The 16274-nt window shown below is 39.8% G+C and overlaps 1 protein-coding gene across 2 annotated transcripts in view; it reads left to right on the top strand.

Moving 5' to 3' along the window:
* LOC144020576 (ephrin type-A receptor 3-like) overlaps nucleotides 1-16274 on the top strand; it is a 141455-nt gene that overhangs the window by 16872 nt on the left and 108309 nt on the right. For both annotated transcript variants that reach the window (XM_077524206.1, XM_077524197.1), the window contains exon 2: nucleotides 7365-7429. In XM_077524206.1, the coding sequence (XP_077380332.1) occupies nucleotides 7365-7429 (65 nt within the window). The remainder of the gene's footprint in view (nucleotides 1-7364; nucleotides 7430-16274) is intronic.

Here is a 16274-nt window from a genome sequence, read left to right as displayed (position 1 = left end):
CAACTTATAGAAATGCCGTGCAGTGGCTGTGCACTCGTCCCTCAACTTGTATGCCGCTATAGATGCTCACCAGTTGTGTGGACAGTATGTGTATGAGGGAGATAAGGGACAAACTTATATTGGTCGAGTCACTTAAAAAGTAGCAAAGAAGTAACTTGACAGTCAGCTGTCAATCAAAAGGTCATGATGGCGTGTTCATCAGTTGTTTGATGTAAATGAAACTTGGAGGTAAAAACAGAAAATGTGTTGTTGTGCGTTGTTTTTGTTCACGTGATCACATTTGGAAGGTGCTCTACACATATGGCATGATGTCATATTTAGATTCTCATCAAACCGGAAATTGTGTGTGTTTGTCAGAGGTATAGACTGGTCATCAGGCTGAATATGAGCTTAGGACACGCACACACTTGCGCAAATGCCATTTAAGGTCCCAGGAGGAGGCGAGAGAAAGGAAGGGAGAAGAGAATGATGGCGAGGCAAATATAGACACGGATGCTTGCTGATGTTTGCTTAAGGAAGAGCCGCACTCCTTCTCTAATTCATTAGTTCCACCTCCAATCAACATAAGAGCTCGGCCATGAATTCTATAACCGTGACGCTTGTGATTTTACAACGTTTGTTCAAGGTAATAACTCTGCTTTGTTAAGGTTATGGGAGCAAATTTGATTTCAACAAATGTTACATGCTCATATGGGAGACCAGTATGCACAGATGATTAAGAGGAAGTGTGGAGAAAACGTTTCCTTTGGCCAAAAGCATCTGCAAAATGATGTAATGCGCTGTCAGCAGTCAGGAAAGGATATACAGTAATACATAATTGATAAGTGCACCCATTGATTATAAGTGATAAGTGCTATTGACAAGAGGTGTGAGGAGAAGAAGAAAAAGTGTTGTTGTGCATCTTAATGTGTGTCTCTGTTTTCCCAAAGGATTGTAAAATGGGTTCGGGAAATGTAAAACCTGCAAAGGTGATTGGGCCGCAAGGTCATTTGATTTTTGTAAGCTACAAAACAAGAACTGGAGATCTGGTTTTAAAATAAAAGATTTGATTTCCATTAGGGATGTAACGATATCCAAACATCGCGATACGATATTATCGAGATATGAAGGTCACGATACGATAATCATCACAATATTTTGGGGGCGTTGGCGATATTTAAAAAATATCACAATATTGTTAAAAAAAAAAAGAGCTCATACTAAAAAAAGCACAATATTGTACTTTTGTACATAACTGCAATGCATATAAACCACCTACAATCTCTAATAACAATAGTAGCACACAAGCACACATTGATCGTTTCACAAGCAAATTAGGTTCCCCTTCATCTTACAATTAGCATAGATTTGAAACATAGAAGGACAAAACATCCCTAATGAAAATTAAATTGCACTGATAAAATAACCACTGGAGGGTGCTAGAACTGCACATATGGAAATCAACCTGACTTTTTGAACAGATGTGTTCCTTTTAATTAATATGAACATGACGACGACGATATTGTGGCAGTTTTAACATCCCTAATTTCCATAACAAAAAAAAATCCCATTAAAATGAATTATTTCCCATTAACCATATGAAACATGACCGTTTTCCCTCATTGCTTCAGTTCACCCTATCGCAAGTTTTCATTTGTGACCATAATTTCACCTGTTGCAGTTTTATGCAGTTTTCTTGATATTTTTCTTCCTTCTATGTCAGAGCAGTCAAAAAAATGTCAATTTTTTTAGGCGACATTTGGTTTACAAGAACTGACTATGAACATTAGAGCTTGTCGCTGACTGTAAATAAAAAGAACTACTATTGGGAAATGAAGAACTGAAGCAAACCAGCTCCGAAGGCACAACATTATGGATTGAAAGTGCACATATCATCTGTTTGTAGTAGGCAGGACTAGAAATCCATACATTTGTTCCTGTTTCCTTTGAAAATATATCATAGAGGCAATTATTAGCGTAACTGACAATGTGTCAGGCAAACGCTACTGATCCTGTATGTGGCTTTTATCTCTGCACTGCAATATGTGTGATTCTATAGCAGTCTTTGATATCACATGTAAATTATGTAATCATGTTATTACGTTCCCTTTCTTTGTACGCCGTTTGACGGATGGAGGCGGTCTAAATGCTCTTAATGTGTGAGGCTGGAGGATTCCCGTGACCTTTAGCTGCTCAGCACCTCTCCTCCTCTTTTCCTTTGTCTTTACGCTCATTTCACTTGGACACAATTACCGCATGGCGTCCCTCTCGCCCGTCACCGTTTGATGAGCTGCGAAGTGCATGCATGCAAGGGAGATGTTGTACAACGTGTGAAATTGTCTCTTTGTGGCACAGATGAGCTTGTAAACAGGCTTATATGCCGTGTAGGAAATGTGATTACGCCATGTCTTTTTGGAACGGTTATGAAACAGATGCATGCAAAAGAGGTAATATAAACTTCAGAACAGAATTGGGGGACTTGTGTCCCACAGCTGAGCCCTCTGAGGTCTACACACTAAACAATAGTGGGATGTTTTCCTGAGTCACTTGGTGGGTGATGTAGATTTTCAGGGGTTACTTTCCCCCCCCAAGGTTGGATTGGATTTGGGATGAAGCTGGTCGCCATTTTGTCGTGTACTGATGTTGAAAGGGGAAGCCCAAACCTTTGCTTTGAAATAACATGATATAGTCCCACTAGTGTAAACACAGTATTCTGATTAATATTGTGTTTGTGGAATATGAAATAAGAAGCAAAATCCACCCGGGGCGGCCATATTGCCACTTGACACTATCGACTGAAAAATGACACCACAGTAACTCAGATAACAACCAATCACGGCTCACCTGTTTTCTGAGTTTGGACATGTGACGTGAACAAACTGAGCCATGATTGGTCGGTACCTGAGCCCCAATGTTGCATTCGAGGAAGGTCGGAAGTCGGACTTATCCCAGTTGTCTTTTCCCAGTTCCGACCTGAGAGCCTTCATGGCGAATGTAAAATGGCGGCTAGTGATAAATTGCTTTTTGTTTTGGTCCTCAAAACATATTTTTCCCTCCAGAAAACTTGCCTTCTTGTAATTTTGCTTCATTTATGTATTTCATAAGCATTCCATACAGTTCAGCGTATAATTTTATGCAGGCAGATAGCAGCATACTGTCACGTACATTGTTTTACGTGGAGTTATATTGAATATATGAATATGAATGAATAAAGCTATCTAGGTTTATACTTGAGTAAATTGTGTAAATTATGTATGTGTTTCCATAGAGGTCTCCATTGTAGACGACACATTAAAGTCAATCGGTGACATTTTTTTCCCCTGACTTCACAAGTATGATTTCCGAGTTCAAGCTTGACACTTCCTGGTTTGAAGTCGTAAAAGTCCGACTTCCCACTTTCCTGAATGCAGCATGAGCCCTGAGCAACTGTGATGTCATTTTCAGTCGACAGAAAGTGGCAAAATGGCTGCCCCCTGATGTTGGAAACAACAGGTGTTTTTTGCTGCTTAAACCATGTTCCACAAACACAATACAGACTAGTGGGGGCACCTAGAAAATATTGTAAAGAAAAGTTTTGGGTTGACTTCTCTTTGAAGCAAAATTGTATGTAAATTTATTTACAAAATGTTGATGGCTCAGTGGGTAACACCACTTACTTTACGACCTTTTTTTTTTATGCCCTCTGCCTATTCCCAGCCACAGTTTGTCCCAAACCTGGATGAAATTAGGTGGGTAGCATCAGGAATGGTATTCAGTGTAAACACTGTGCCAAATATATCAAGTGAGTGATTCACTGTGGTGACCTCTGGGCAAAGTTGCTTCTTCTTGTATTATTTTTAACCACAGATATACCAAGAACCTCACAACCCATTTCTTGGTAGGTTGAACTTATCAATATGGGTAGTTTTTACCCCTTGCTGGATCAAAATCTTAACCCAATGTGCTGGGTCAAATCATCAACACAACATTCTGAAAACAGCCAATTTGTATCAAAAATAGACTGACTAAATACTTTGGTCAATTTGACCAAACTTCTTGGTTGTTTTCCACAGAAGCCCAAACAAAATATGCCATTTTGTGTAAGACAACCCAAGAAATTAGCTTGTTTGTCAAAACAACCCAGAAAGTTGGGCCAAACTGACCCAAGTAGTAGTGGATCAGTCCGTTTTTTACCCACATTGTATTTTTTAAAGCTATTTTACTCAAGTGTGTGCTATATAAAAGTTCCTGTAGCTAAATTGTAGCCATACTGGTAATCTGCATAACAGAGAAGCTTGACATGATGGCAGTTGAGCGGTGAGAAGAAAGAGAGAAGCAGGCGTCTCTGCATATGGATGCTGATTAAATATTGATGATCGGCAGCATTGAAGGCTTGATTAGGACCTGAGTGGAAGGTGCGCACTGCCATACACATTCAACGAATAACCACCCGCATACACAGGTGAAGAAGCAGGTTTTCATTATGCCTCCTGCTGGTCAAGCCGCCGCCTCCCGCTCATCACTTGTCATCGTCACCTTCCTTGCATCTTCCCTCCAATTCCGGCTATCACACTGAGATCGCAAACAGGATTTGGAAATAGGCTTCTATCCTTTTCTGTAGTACAAGGGTACTTTCAGATACAAGTGACCAGACTTAAGAGTTTTGTGAAATACAAGTCATCATTCAGACGATTTTTTTACTTTCACTTGCAGCGAACTCAACTTACTTCACAACAAGCAGGCAGTTTGGCAGATAGTGAACATTATTAATATTGTTTTAAGAGGCTTTAAACTCTTTACTCCCACTCCTTGTTGAAGTGAACAGTAAAACAAAACATAAAACAGAACGTTTTACATTATTTGAGCAACCAGCTTTGCCTTTGGTAAATCCGTTTAGCCTAATGCTAACAAACAATGCCAAACACATTACACGCACGAGCAAAAAGCATCGGCTATAACAGTTTAAGCAATAGTTATTTGAACGCAAACTGTGCAGTGTGCAGTAACAGGCCTGAAGAGCCTGGAAGTCACAGAAAGGCATAAAAGTGGATGTCCTTGGTTTATTTAAAGCCGTCTACATAGTGAAGAATGCGTAGTTCCATTTTGAATAACCAATGATGTAATACAGTTCCTCTCTCGTCATGAAGGGTTAACTCCAAGGCCCCATCGAGCATGAATAGAAGAAAGGTTATTTTGGGAGAATCTGAAAACACGTGTTCAACGGTTACAAAACTAATGCATAAATACCTTGAAGTAATTCTGTATTTGGTCAGGAAAATGTGAACTTTTCATCATAAACCGTTTTCTGCGTACACAAAAGGAACAATTTTACTGTAACTGCACATCTTAATGTAGCCTTTTATTATGGACAATCCTGTGCAATAATCATGCCGACAAATCAGCGAAATAGAACAAACAATGTGCATTGTCCTAAAAAAAAAAAAAAAGAAAAAGTGTCAGCAGGTACTAGTTAGCCTCAAGTACAACATGAGTAGCCCGCGGGTCTGTTCTAAAAATAACTCACCAGTGATGGGACACTGTGACTTACTAGGACGAATTAAAACAGAAGAATGTAATCAATTATTTATTTATTTATTTATTTATTTATTTATTTATTTATTTATTTATATACAGTTCCCTCGTTTTCCACTGGGGTTAGGTTCCAAAAAATACCCGCAATAAATGAAATCCGCGAAGTAGTTAGCTTTATGTTTTATAACTCTTATAAATGTTTTAAGGCTCTAAAATCCCCGAACGCACAATTTATACACTTTTCTCATTGAGGCATTTACATGTTCTCACATTTCTCTCCTGTTCAAACTTTGACAATGTTCAAACCTTCATAAATTTTTATAAAATGGGTATATTACTGTAAAAAAATATGCAAAATTGCACTTAAAAAAAAAATCGCGAAAAGTGAACCGCGTTATAGCGAGGGAAGACTGTACACTAAACATGACTGGTTTCTTCTGTACTAAATTCCATCAACATCCATCCATCCATTTTCTTGACCGCTTATTCCTCACTTGGGAGGCGGGGATACTGGAGCCTATCCCAGCTGGCTTCGGGCAGTAGGCGGGGCACACCCTGAACTGGTTGCCAGCCAATCGCAGGGCACACAGAGACGAACAACCACTCACACTCACAAGCTCACCTCGGGACAATTCGGAGCGCCCAATTAACTTGCCATGCATGGCTTTGGAAATTCCATCAATATATTTCATTTAGGCGGCACGGTAGTCGAGTGGTTAGCACGTCCGCTTCCCAGTTCTGAGGTCTCCGGTTCGAGTCCAGGCTCGGACCTTCCTGGGTGGAGTTTGCATGTTCTCCCCGTGCCCGCGTGGGTCTTCTCCGGGTACTCCGGTCTCCTCCCACATTCAAAAGACATGCATGGCAGGTTAATTGGGTGGTCCGAATTGTCCCTAGGTGTGCGTGTGAGTGTGGATGGTTGTTCGTCTCTGTGTGCCCTGCGATTGGTTGGCAACCAGTCCAGGGTGTCCCCCGCCTACTGCCCAGAGCCAGCTGAGATAGGCGCCAGCAGCCCCCGCGACCCTTGTGAGGAATAAGCGGTCAAGAAAATGGATGGATGGATGGATATTTCATTTAAGAATATAAATAAATGAATAAAAATATAAATTAATAAAAATAAAATTGTGTTCAATGGGAAAACAAGTTTTATTTACCCAAATATTTCAAAAAAGGTCCACCAATAATAATCTTTTGATACAATAATTCAGAGAAATGGAAGCCATTTCAGTTCAATTCATGAACAATTGGAGCAAAAACAAACATGGGGCATTTCTATTTCCGTCCAATATATGAGTAGGACCATCACGGTGGAGAGTGCTCGCCAAAGATGCCACCACTCAATAATTCTTCTTTGTTGACAGTGCATGTCAACAGAAATAACACCATTGGGATGAACGAGCCAGGACCACAAATGTGTTTTTCTGTATGAACGAACACAAAAAAAACCCCCCACAGACACACTCCAAACATCTTGTAGAACGTCTTTTTGGAGAATCATGTGTTATGAAAAAGCTTTTACTCCTCCAAAATGACAAAGTTAGTGCAGCCGCGTTCCACTAGTTGTGGTTGATATTGGAACGAGCGTCACTTCAATGTTTCAACTCTGGCATCTTGAGCCACTTTCAGTCTCGCTGAGTGACTTTCTATCCCCCTTCAACCACCAGCAGCTGCAAGGCCCACCACACTCAACGCAAGATTGGAATTGTACAAAAGTTCCCACCTCAACTGTTTCCCAACACAACAAAAGCCTTCCAGACGCACACAAACTCACCCGTGAAAAATTGATCTGGTGCATTCAAGGCAGCGTTACCCCCCCATGAGTGTGTCAACAAACACCGTGAAAGAACGGCTTCACATGTTTGTTTTCTCTTTTGCAGTTACGTTGCTGGACTCCATGTCCGCCTTGGCCGACCTGGGCTGGGAGGCTTATCCTAATGAGGGGGTGAGTATGCGCAGCACACATCGCACGCCTGCACAAACAAACATCACCCTTTCTTGTTGCCGCCGCCTCACGTTCAAGTTATGCACGTCATGTTTTATTTTAAGGGAAAGGCAGGCGGGACTTAGCAAGAGCCGCAGTGCAGTGTGCTTGGAGAGAGCGCCGAGTTCTTGAGCTCTCCTTGCTAAATCAGGAGTCTTCAGGGGGAATTTACAAATTATTTCCGCTGCACTGAAAACTGTGCTGTGGCGCTGGAGCCTCCATTTATTACGGGCTGTTTTTTTTTTTTTTTTTAGGGCAAGAGTAAAGAGTTGGGCGGGAGGGGGAAATATTCTTATGTAAGAGGAAAATGTAGACATTTGTGACGTTTGCATGCGTTTACATGCGTGCACGAAAGGGTTGCGTAACCCTTCGTTTGCAGGTAAGAGGCAAAAAGGCGCAGTCACCTCACGTCGGGAAGCGTCGTGAGACAATACGGATTCCACCTCGAAATAAGAGCGACTTTGTGCGTCAGTTGAATGGCACTGATTAGATTCTAGCTGGATTCCAACTTCCGTGTGGCTATTCAGCACGGGCGGCTTGAATTGCAGGATGCCACACACGGTTTCATGGTTGCGAGCAGCAAAGAGGCAGCTGAAGCGAACGCTGCTGAGACGGGCTTGTTTTCTCAAGCAAGCCAGGGTATCAGGTTCATGCACTTGTAATGCATTGATTGTGTGGCCATATTGTTTATGTTTGTGTATGTTTTCTTTCAATGAGGTTCTCATGGAAGAGCATCTGTGACTCATTATGAACAAGTAAGAGTACACAGGTTTTCTTGTATTGACATTATGATTGGGTTTACACGGGCTTCCTGAAAGGCACATTTGTTCTCATTTTACAATTACAAATTACTGACTGGAGAGAGAAATGCATTTTTTTTGTGTCTATCTTTTTATCTTTCAAGCAAGGATCAGGCATCACCCCCCCGAGTGTATACAGAGAGGAAATTACATAAGTGGATGAAAGTGGCCGTCTTTGTTTTCACAAGATGTTCCTTTACGCTTATATAAACATGCTTCTTGTTTGTCTTGCCTTTATCACTTGAATAGACAATTTTATGAAGTTTTCAATTGCATTCCACAAACGGATGCCTCGATAATTTACTGCAGTCAGTTATGGTTTGTCATAAAATGCAAATCATGTGTTGCCACAAAGAGGATTGTCTGCTGGAAAGCAATCTGTAAACGTGAATGCAACAAAAACAAAAGTGGAAAATACTAGCAGCACTAAAATAAATGCACTTTAGGTAGTGAATAGTTTGAATATCGTGTCCTAACCAGTTTGAAATCAGGGCAAAAAAAAAGTTGTTCTGATTTTCGTTCAATAGGATTGAGTCTAGTCTAGCTCTCACTCTAGTCAAGCTTACGTCACAAGTCAAGATGGCGGTCTTACTCGGTGAAAGGAAGCTCTCTGCTCATAAAAGCATTTACCTTTGGATCGTTGTAATTTGATGGTGTGACGATTATTTTGATTTCAAAATGTCTTTTGACTACCATAACAATTATCTGCCTGGTTTGTATGCTAGTCACAGGCAAATACTATAGAATAATCCGTTTGTTTTCACCGTATCTGTCAGAGTCCAGTATGAACTGGATAGGTGGATCCCAAGATCACGGCAACAGAGGAGTTTGACAGGATTTATTACAGTTCAAAAATGGGGGAAATAACAAAAAGCGCTGGCCCCAGCCAGGATGGAAAAAATGGGAGAAAACACAAGGTGCTTGCAAAAGGCAAGATGAAAAAATATCTACTAGTAACTCAATGGCTCTTAATTAATAAATATCACAGGCAAAAAGTCACAACACAAAATAATGTACCAAAACTTACGAGAGCAAAACTGAACTATAGCAAAGTACACAAGGCAATGGCTGTAGACTTGGGAGAATAATCCGACGTCGTCCAGGCGACGTCAGAGTCCTTATAAAGGCTTAATGTTGATGCACCGCAGGTGCGGCGCCAGGGGAAACGCCCCCTCAATCACTCAGAGACTGAAAAAAGGAAAAGAGCAACACTGAGAGCCCTGCATCATGACAGTATAAAGGAAGCGATGCATTGTGGAAATGATGTTCGGAACTGTTCATACAGTTCACCCCCGCATACTTGTGGTTCGACAGCCGCAGATTTGTGAATTTGAGTATACATATAACACTGTAGGCCTATATATTTTCAGTTTTTGTTTTTTCATAGTTATCCATTTTTTTATTTTATTTTTTGTGGAAAGCATACTGAATGTTTATCAGCCTTGATTTAAGAATTTATTGGGTTTGAAAATAAACTTTTCCCTCCAATGCATTTTAATCAGCAATTATATGCAGATTTTCACTATTCGCGGGGAGGTCCAGTCCCCCACGAATGGTCGTTCGGTACCATAGAATGTAAATATTCGACAGCCACAGGCTGAAAAAAAATCATATTTCCTGATTTAATACAATCATGTTGCAAAGAGATGTTTGATACCACTTTTTTTTTAGTATGGTACTAGTCAGTAGTCATGTATTCACTCTTGATATTGAGTACCGATACCTCCAGTACGTTTGAAAAAAATATATATATTTTTTTTTAAATAAAATTTCTAGTGCTATCCAGTGATTAACATTTTTTAGCTAATTAATCATGCAAATTTCCATAATTATTCTCAATCAATCACATATTACTACTTCTGCTTGTACTATTTTCCAAAAAGCTTGTCACAGATATTTGCTTGAGTAAAATCACTGAATGATTTTAAACTAATAAAAAAAATTAGTTTAAAATCATCAAATACAAAGTATGTTTAGAATCAAAGACTATAACTCCTTATGTACAATTCTTCTCCTGTATAATACAACTCTTGAACAAAACAGACTCAGCTTTACAGGCATCTTTTTTTTCTCATAAAAACAATTCTCAAAACATCTCACTTAAAGGCTTAATTGCGCCCACAAGCTGCACACAAGCATCAAGCAAGTCAAACTGAAAGTAAAACTACCTATTGCCCGTGTGTCCATCTTTGCACCTGTGACTCCTTTCAATTTGGCTGCACCCGTGACCAGAGGTGAAAGGTCGCAACACGAAGACGCTTCAAAGAATTTAAATTAATCACCACAGTAAGTGTTTTAATTTAAATTTTGACAACCATAAAAATTTCTGAGTACCCGACACCTTAAAATAAGGCCACTATCTGTCCGATACATTGCTCGGCATCGTTGGCGCTAGGTCATGAAACTTTTTAGCCAATGTGGCTAAAAATCTCCGAGCCACATTTGAGTGTAGCTAGTCACGACATCACATGTTTATGTGACGGCAGTGCCGCCTATTTTGCCGCTATCTCACTACGTGCACCACGCATGCATGCACATGGCAGAGACATTGTAGCCCAACTAACAAACACGTCATCAATGGCGACATGGCGAATGGGGAGCGCACATCTCTGTATCGGTACTCGCCCATTCCTAATGTTGCCTAGCGATCTGCTCTCCCTCTGTCACCATGAAGTTGTAATGCTGTTATACTTTGCTTAGCGTGGTCTTTAAATGGACAGATAACACAAAACCAATCCAGACTTTCTTGACAGCCCTGTGGTTTTGTAGTTATGAATTATCTTGTGGTGGTTTCAAGTCCACATCAAATATTTCCATTGATTAAGGCTGTGTATTAGCGGCTTGTTTGTGGAAATGGTCAGTGAATGTCAAAATATGAGCACAGAGGGGGCGATGGTGTGGTTGCCAGAAGGTCTTGTGTTTCATATAACAGGTATTATCCAGTTGACCTTTGATCTTTTAAAACCTTGAGATTGGTTGCAGCGAGAACCAATCCCGACCAATCCGAGACCACTGTCTACCTGAATTAGTCCAAAAAGCACACTTGACCCCCGCGGGTCAAATTTAATCCGAGCCGTGCGGGGCCGGATGTGGCCGAGACAGAGCGGAGCGACCCATTTCTGTCACCGAGCGGGGGGTGGGCGTCGTCAGGGACACAAAACAGATATGTCATAATGATGTTTGAAAATGAGAGGCCCCCATAACATCTCTCCGCTGCCGGAGGCTCTTCACTCCTCTCTAATTTGCTAGCCCTAAACTAAGCCAGAGCTTTTCCCAAACTTTGGGAGCCAATTACGTGCTGGTAGGTGTACACATCAGATGATTGCAGCGGCAGGGATATTATGGGAAGCCAGTGAATGGTTGAACTTTGACCCTGATCTGACATCTCTGCTTCACTTCAAAGCAATCAAGGGAGCTCCGTGCTGATTGGCTGCGTTGATTGAGCGGCTCAGGGAGAAGACTGTAGACTTTTTTTTTTTTTTAAATGTCAATTAGCATTTTTTTTTTTTTTTTTTTTAAAGGGACAGTGTGTGTTATTTAGCGCCATGTAGTGGTGAACTAATAATTAATTAAAAAACTAATTTCAATAATCAGCATAAAATAGTTTCTATCACATCAGTATTCAACATTTTTTTATATATATATATATTTAATCGTAGGTTGCCCCCTTACCTTGGTAGTAGGGATGTAACGATATCCAAACATCACAATACGATATTATCTCAATATGAAGGTCACGATACGATAATTATCACGATATTTTGGGGGTGTTGGCGATATTTAAAAAAAGATCACAATATTGTAAAAAAAAAAAAAAAAGAGCTCATACTAAAAAAAAAAAGCACAATTTTGTGCTTTTGTACATAACAGCAATGCATATGCATATAAACCACCTACAATCTCTAATAACAACAGTGAGGCTCTTACTTGCTAATGCAAGCACACATTGATCGCTTCACAAGAAAATTAGGTTCCCCTTCAACTGACCATTAGTATAGATTTTAAACATAGAAGGCCAAAACATCCCTTAATGAAAATTAGATTGCACTAATAAACTAGCCACTAGAGAGGGTGCTAGAACTGCACAAATGGAAATCAACCTGACTTTTTTTTTAACAGATATGTTCCTTTTAAATATTGTAAACATGACGACGATATTGTGGCAGTTTTAATATCACGATATCACGATATTGCCCTTATCGTGACATTCCTACTTGGTAGTAGCCTTGTGTGGTCTCTGAGGCACTGTTGTGTGTGTGCTTCCAAATCATTGCTTTTTATGAGTTCAGCACTAGATGGCAGTATATAATACACACTGTCCCTTTAAATTTAGTTTTCATTAGTTGTTAGCGCAGGTTTTTAGTTTTTATTTTATCCAAAAATACTTTGTTTTAGCTTAGTTTTACAAAAAAATAGATTTTCCTTATTTCAAGGTATCATTAGTCTTGTGGTTGTTTTACGATCAGGAACATAAGGCACACGTCTGACAGATGCCCATTAAACATGTATTTATTTCATTTCATTTTATCATGTGTTCTATACCACATATGTCTTTTATGAACATATGGGAAAAAAATGTTAGAACATCCCTTCGCTTTATTGAATTGCTCCATGGAGGGCGATTTTGTGTTGAGTTCTCTTATTTGGTGTCGGTCTACAAATAAAGTGGTATCAACGTATACTGAGTATTAGTTGAGTGAAAGATAAAAAACAAAATCACTAAAGATTCCCAAATGACCTTACTTCTTCTGTTTTTCTGAACAGCAATATCGAAATAAATATGTTTAAAATAAACCCTGAACGCTAATAAAAGAAATTTCTTGACGAAAACGAAGTACATTTTCACCATAATTATAGTTTTCTATACGTACAATGTAGCTGAATTTTTTCTAAGCACTCATTTTTACTTTATCTCAATAACGAAAATGTTTCTTGGTTAATGTTAGTTTTTGTGAACTTGGCAAGAACTACAAACCTGGCAACAGCCAGATTGATATTGCGCTTCACTTATGGGAGTTCGCCGCAATGTCCATCCGGTACCTCTCCACGGTAATTTGCTCGGGAAAGGCGGGACATTGATTGGAGCTGATTGGACGATGTGGCATTGTACATGTTTGTCTTAACCAATCACAGCCACAGGTAAAAATTTCGTCTTCGTTTTTGCCGAAGGAGGGAAAAGCACGAACATCTTACCAGCTAGAAATGCACGAAGCACCGCTCGCTGTTCAACATTCAACAAGGAAACAGTGAGTAATTCTGCAAGAATTAATTGTCGCGTCCATTCATCCATGTTAGGTTTGTTTGTTAGCCCCGGCGTCGGCGCTGACTTCCTGGTTTCGTCACAGTTGCATATCCCGCCCCCAAACACAATGTCACTCTGTGATTGGTCCGAACCACCAGTGGTGGAAATTAACGGGAGCGGTACACAATGTATTCTCTGGAGTTTGTGAACTCACAAATACTGCGAGAGTTCATCTTGCGAGAGCAAGGTTAGAGAACTCCCAAACGATCCAAATATTTTCCCAATATGCACATTTTCTTGTACCCTTTCTCTCAAGCGACAAGTGTATCATTAGCGATGCGGTGAACGGAGCGCAGGTTCTTTTCATGTCCATAAACACACCTGTGCTCCACGGCAAGTAAAAGTGACGATGAACAGACGCGCCAACTGGGGAAATAAGTTGCTGGCTTGGAAGTGGCAGTAATCCAGCCACTCCAAACTCTGCCGACAAAGAAATAAACACAGACATTATAAAGCCCTCTTTATCCCTCAATGACTATTCCCATAAATGCTTTAATCACTCCTCCCGGGGGAGTGTTGTGTGCATGTGTGTGTGTCCGTCCTGTGATGTCCGACTGGTCTCAGCGCTGCACAGATGGGTCTATTTAGCTGCCAAGCGCGCCTGTAATTTACCAACATTTATTCCTTTCTCTCTTTTACCCCCCTCCCACCACCAGTCTCGAGTTTTGCACTTCTAATTGGATGGAGCGCAGTTGATCACGAGGACTCGGACGTTTCGTAGCTACGTTGTCCTTCAGGAATCCATTCAGGGCAACAGTCTAAACTTTCACTGACTTTCAGTTGGCTGCAGTAGCTTAAGCAATCTTCCCCCCCCCCTTGCCTCCGTTTCCCCGCTTCACGTTGGGAGAGCATCCAGAGAGAACTGGTTGTGCTCCAATTCATACACGCCCGACATCTCAGCGGAGATTAAAAGCAGCTGAGTGCGAGGAAGTCTGCGTGAGAATGTGCGGCTTGATCTGTTTTGGTGCTCACGGCTGAGGTGAACGGCGTCAAGGATTTTATGGCCGCCTTGTCGGAACGTCACATCACATTAACTTCCAGAAGCGGAGAGTTCCGTTTTGCGCCTTTAAGGTTGTTACGGGAACGGCCCTTCTTTTATTTGCTCTCGCCTCGTTGTGTCTTCACTGAAAGCAACTTTCTGCTTTACTCGAGATTTACATCATGACAGGTGGACATTTAGTCTCACAATTTAGTAACATTTTATTATAATCAAAGGGCATTTAGTACACCACTGGAAATGCCTAGCGAGGCCTGTTGTTAGAAATTCGATTCCATTTTTAATCTCCAATCTTTTCTGTGTATGGCTTTTACAAATAAGTTAAAGTATGTCTAATGTAAAAAGTTTTTAGAAAATATTCATTTGGTGCTTCTTAAATGTTGGATTCAATCTTTCATTGCAAGAATTGATCAGAATTTCATGCTAATATTATTCTGTAGAAAAGGGGCATATAGTTTGCGGGAGGCGTTTTTATGATCTGTATTCCATTTGTTTAGTATTTTCGTTTGTTGAGAGTACAGTATGTTGTACACACAATAATTTATAGCATTTATAGCAAGTAATTATATTTTCTGGATTTTTGATACCACTTTTTATTTCAGGCCGATACCAGTATGAGTATTCAACACTTGAGTAGTCAGTGATACCGACATCAAGTACTGATACCACTTATAATTTTGAAACAGAAAAAAAAAGGCATACAATTTTAAAGGAATACCTACACAGTATAGCCCAATAAAGCATTTCCGTTAAAACGGCATGAAAATAAGGGCAATTTTCTGTTCTTCTAATTTCTAATTACTGATTGGAACATAGCCACAAGAGGACGGCCAATATTGGAATACCGATACCTTGAAATAAGCCATTGTATCACCCTAAAACCAATACCTGGTATTGGCACTCGCCCATCACTAGTTAATTTAATTACTTACTTAATCTAATGAGCTTATTTTTTTTATTTTTTTTTTTAAATCAGGTTGTATTCATTTGGTGTTTCTTAAATCTGTTAATCAATCTTTCATCACAAGAATGTAGTGGCACTTTACACTAAAGTAAGTATACATAATTAGTAGAAAACACTTTTTTTTTTTTTTTTACCTTAAACCACCTTGTATTTATTAATTGTATACAGCTGGTAATTACAATAATTTACTGTGGCAGGCATTTAATGTTAAAAAGACTAAAACGAAAGACAACACAATTTATCATCATTGTCAAGATTTGTGTTTGTGAACATTATATTTACGTTTGATTCTTCTTATGGCTTTTTTTTTTCTTGCATATTAGCTTGCTCGTTAGGTCTTTTGTTTTCACCTGTGTCATTCCTCCCTTATGTCATCCAATCAGCTCCCCCTGCAGCCATTTGTGTCTTGTACAGGTGTCTCTCATTGTCTCGTCAGTTGGCTCGATCTTGCGTCCTCAGCACTGGGAGGCCTCGTGTTAACCAGTCATTCACCATGTTATAATTATATGATTGTTTATTATAATTATTATAAGTGAGTTATAATTCTTTAATAAAAATAAATACACGTTTCCTTCTGTAAGCGTCATTAAGCATGTAATTCATACATGTATTTAAGGCAAGTTGTAAAATGTCTAAACTCCTCTTGTTTATGTTTAACAAATTTAAAACATCATAAATCAGGCTGTTTCTACTCAGTACTGTCTCAAATGTTCAATACTGTAAATGTATAGGATCGTATGCCG

The sequence above is a fragment of the Festucalex cinctus genome, chromosome 1 (genome assembly GCF_051991245.1).
Source record: "Festucalex cinctus isolate MCC-2025b chromosome 1, RoL_Fcin_1.0, whole genome shotgun sequence".
In the NCBI taxonomy this organism is placed as follows: Eukaryota; Metazoa; Chordata; class Actinopteri; order Syngnathiformes; family Syngnathidae; genus Festucalex; species Festucalex cinctus.
The sequence above is the reverse complement of the archived record's forward strand: the minus strand, read 5'-3'. Positions and strand labels throughout refer to the sequence as shown.